General features: G+C 37.6%; 1 protein-coding gene across 1 annotated transcript; it reads left to right on the forward strand.

The window, feature by feature from the left end:
- The first annotated feature begins 2,569 nt into the window (after positions 1 to 2,569).
- LOC122442927 (olfactory receptor 4F21-like) lies at positions 2,570 to 3,502 on the forward strand. Its single transcript, XM_043470584.1, has one exon. The coding sequence runs from the start codon at positions 2,570 to 2,572 to the stop codon at positions 3,500 to 3,502; it is 933 nt and encodes a 310-aa protein (XP_043326519.1).
- Positions 3,503 to 4,351: the final 849 nt, after the last annotated feature.

Consider the following 4,351-nt stretch of genomic DNA (forward strand, 5'->3'; position numbering starts at 1 on the left):
CACCAAAAATTAAGAATGAGCAGAGGAGAATGATCATTGAGTTAGTGAGAGGCATAGAGAAATCAGAAAATTAAGGGAATAATTATGGGAGGGCTGTCATGGACACAGCGTGATTGCATTCAACAAATTAACAGAAAACCTGATTTATAGAGGATCAAACAAGTTGGAATTTATTTCTATCACATTACAAAAATAAATCTGAAGGGAGACTGTTGCTGGCTTTAAGTGATTCAATATGCCCTTTGGTTGCCAGATTCTTCCTAAATTTACTGTATTATTTGTATTTTACAGGCTTTAGAACTTTGCAGATGTTACACCTTTGAATTAAATGCAGAGGGGAAAAAATGGACCATAAAAAGGACTTTTTCTACATGAACATTTGTCGTTTCATTGGGGAAGGAAAGCCCTCCAAACACCCATTTGTTTATATCTCATTGAACAGTTAGCTGTAGGTCACATGTGCCACCTTAGTCTAATTCATGGTCAAGTAACTGATTTAGAAAATACAGTAACTGGTTTAGAAAAATCATATAGCATGCTGGCAATTTGGGATAGGGTTATTCTCTTCTAAAATTTAGACTTCAGTCCACTACTTAAGCAAGTGGAATTTCTGTTGGCAATAAATGGCAAGAGGGTTAGCTTTACAAAAGCCAAGAAGCCAACAGCAGAGGGAGTTACATAAAAAAGTTTGTGATAAACAGTATCACATCCTGCAAGGAGATCAAGGAAAATGGTGATTGAAAATTGATTATTAGACAATGCATTCATATTCCAGGGGTTTTTCTATAGATAAGGAATCTTGGAAACTGAATTATTTTGACTTACTGATGAACAAAAGAGCCAAAGAAGAGTTATGGGGAAAAAAAGGAAAACTAGAAAGGGACACTAGATTAGCAATTTGATCTGATTTTTTTTAAGTTGTGAACTACACTAGTAGGTAAAAGGAAACAAAAATTTTAATTAAGTTTAATTGAGGGATCCTTGGGGCATCCCAGGTTGCTCAGCAGTAAAGAATTCACCTGCCAATGCAGGAGACACATAAGACGTGAATTCCATCCCTAGGTCAGGAAGATCCCCTGGAGAAAGACATGGAAACCATTCCAGTATTCTTACCTGGAAAATTCCATGAACAGAGGAGCCTGGCAGGCTACAAAGAGTCAGACATGACTTAGCAACTGAGCAGTGATAATGACAATGAATGATGGGGAAGATCTAGGGAAGGTGTTGGCCTTGAAGTGTGTACTTCTATGGTTAGAAGCATGGATTTCCGTATCCTATAGCTCTGGATAAAAGTCTTGGCTATGACACTTGGTCCATTGCAGACTCAGTTTCTTCATTAATAAAATTAGTCCAATAAAACTGCATTTCTATATGGAATTCTATGAGGTGTAAGTGAGATAATGAGCTTAGTACAAAGCTCTGTATAGAGGATATATTGATAAATGTCATCTGTTAATTTGTTTAACATTTTCTACTAATATGTATTTTGTAGTCAATATTTTTATTGAATATAGAGATCTATATGCACTATGATAATGTTTCATGAATCAAATATTATGAAAAATCACTATCTGGGCACCTTACTTCCTTGATAAATTGTACCAAAAAGAAAAAAAACAAAAACAAAACACACACACACACACAGGTGAAGCAAGGTAACACACATTAAACAGTTTCAATCTGAAGATTTCTATTTAACCAGTGAAATAAATTAAGCTAAGGCAAAGGCCCATGTAGTCAAGGCTATGGTTTTTCCAGTGGTCATGTATGGATGTGAGAGCTGGACTGTGAAGAAAGCAGAGCGCCAAAAAACTGATGCTTTTGAACTGTGGTGTTGGAGAAGACTCTTGAGTCCCTTGGACTGCAAAGAGATTCCACAAGTCCATCCTAAAGGAGATCAGTCCTGGGTGTTCATTGGAAGGACTGATGCTGAAGCTGAAACTCCAATTCTTTGGCCACCTCATGCGAACAGCTGACTCATTGGAAAAGACCCTGATGCTGGGAGGGATTGGGGGCAGGAGGAGAAGAGGATGACAGAGGATGAGAAGGCTGGATGGCATCACCGACTCAATGGATATGAGTTTGAGTAAACTCTGGGAGTTGGTGATGGACAGGGAGGCGGCCTGGCATGCTGCAATTCATGGCATCACAAAGAGTCGGACACGACTGAGCAACTGAAATGAACTGAACTGAACTGAAGGGTACTTGGCAATTTTGTGTGAGAACATTGATATAAAAGTCACAGAAATGACTAAATTTATTCACATGAGAGCACACCTAGGTAGATGATCATGGAAAATGTCCAAAACTTGAGAAGCAAAAAAAATTTTATACCTCTGAAAATGGAATAAGAAGAGAAGTAACCACACTTACTTTCATTCAAATTTTCATAAATTTTAATGTAATCATTCTTCTTATAATGTTTCCATATTCTTTTTTTTCATAGTTAAATGATTTATCAAAATACAAATGAGTAGGATGAATAGGAAGTCTACTTTTGTACTACTATTTATGACTTTTCATTTTCTATCCTCAGGTGATTTGATAATCAGCTCTTCTGCCTAAGTCAATGGATGGAACAAATGATTCTGTGGTTTCTGAGTTTGTGTTGCTTGGACTCTCTGGTTCTTATGAAACAAAAGTTTTTCTCACGTTGATATTTTCCTTGATTTATTTAGGGATAATCCTGGGAAATCTCTTCATTTTGTTTTTAGTAATTTTTGATTCTCACTTACATTCTCCTATGTACTTCTTATTAGCAAACTTGTCCTTCATTGATGTGGGGGTTGCTTCTACCACAGTCCCCAAGATGATTACAGACCTTTTAAATGAATACAAGATAATTTCTTTCCAAGGTTGTATGGTACAAATATGCTTCATCCACATAATGGGAGGAGTAGAGATGGTGTTACTCATAGCCATGGCATTTGACAGGTACACAGCAATCTGCAAGCCTCTATACTACTTGAAAATCATGAACCCTAAAATATGCATTTCACTTGTAATCACTGGCTGGGTAATTGGGGTGATTCATGCTATGTCTCAATTTGCTTTCATTATAAACTTGCCCTTTTGTGGTCCGAACAAAGTAGACAGCTTTTATTGTGACTTTCCCAGGATCATAAAACTTGCATGCACAGATGGAGCCAAATTTGAGTTTATTGTTGCTGCCAACAGTGGCTTCATGAGCATGGGTACCTTCTTCCTGCTAATCGTTTCCTACATCTTCATTTTGGTCACCGTCTGGAAACGTTCTTCAGGAGACTTGTCCAAGGCGTTTGTCACTTTGTCAGCTCACATCACTGTGGTGGTTCTTTTCTTCACTCCGTGCATGTTTCTCTATGTCTGGCCTTTCCCCACATCATCAGTTGATAAATACCTCTTCATTGCTGACTTTGCTCTCACCCCTGTCTTAAATCCCATTATATATACATTAAGGAACAAAGACATAAAGGTAGCCATAAAAAGATTGATCAAAAGACATTATGTCAGATTTCCCTGATCAGATCTGACTTTGGAGCTTGAAGACTATAATCCATCTGTCTTTTGGACATCTCTACTCAGGCAAGCGAGTCAATCTAAGTCGTTTCAGTCGTGTCTGACTCTGCAACATTATGGACTGTAGCCCTCCAGGCTCCTCTGTCCATGAGGATTCTCCAGGCAAGAATATTGGAGGGGGTTGCCATGCCCTCCTCCAGGGGATCTTCTCGACCCAGGGATTGAACCCATATCTCTTACGTCTGCACTGGCAGGCAGGTTCTTTACCACTAGTGCCACTTCTACTTAGGTACCTAAGACCTAAAATAGACAAAACTGGATGTATCATCTACCTCACTGAACAAAATTCTACTACATCTGTGTAGTATTTATTCATTACATTTGCTACCATGGAAAATATCAATCTACCGCATAAGGTGATTATTTTATTAGTTTTAAAATACCATGAATATCTACTAAATAACATTTTGGATTGAAAGTGTGACTATTTTGACAATAACAAACATAATAAAATCTCTTCATCTTCTTATAAAACTTGTAAGTAAATTAGCTTGGTTTGGGAAATGTCGGGAACCATCACATTGAATGCTTATATATTTTGTGTAGGACATACTAGTTCTACTTAGTTACTTAGACTGCTTCCCCTCAGAAGACTCAAAGACAAAATTTAATCACAGTAGTTTATTTGGGATCTGATTTGTGGAAGCACCAGTGAAGGAATGAAGAAATGATACTGAAAACAGAAGGATGCTTATATGTTAACATAAATGTGCAGCTTATTGTGGTCCTCCAGGAGACCCTATAGGTTCTATGAGTTAGAATTCTCCCAGTTGAAGGACAATGTATTTGGAGT

This window comes from Cervus canadensis, chromosome 6 (assembly GCF_019320065.1).
Source record: "Cervus canadensis isolate Bull #8, Minnesota chromosome 6, ASM1932006v1, whole genome shotgun sequence".
NCBI lineage: Eukaryota > Metazoa > Chordata > Mammalia > Artiodactyla > Cervidae > Cervus > Cervus canadensis.

Excerpts from the sequence above, each read along its gene's own strand:
- LOC122442927 (XM_043470584.1), top strand. The coding sequence starts at position 2,570 with ATGGATGGAACAAATGATTCTGTGGTTTCTGAGTTTGTGTTGCTTGGA.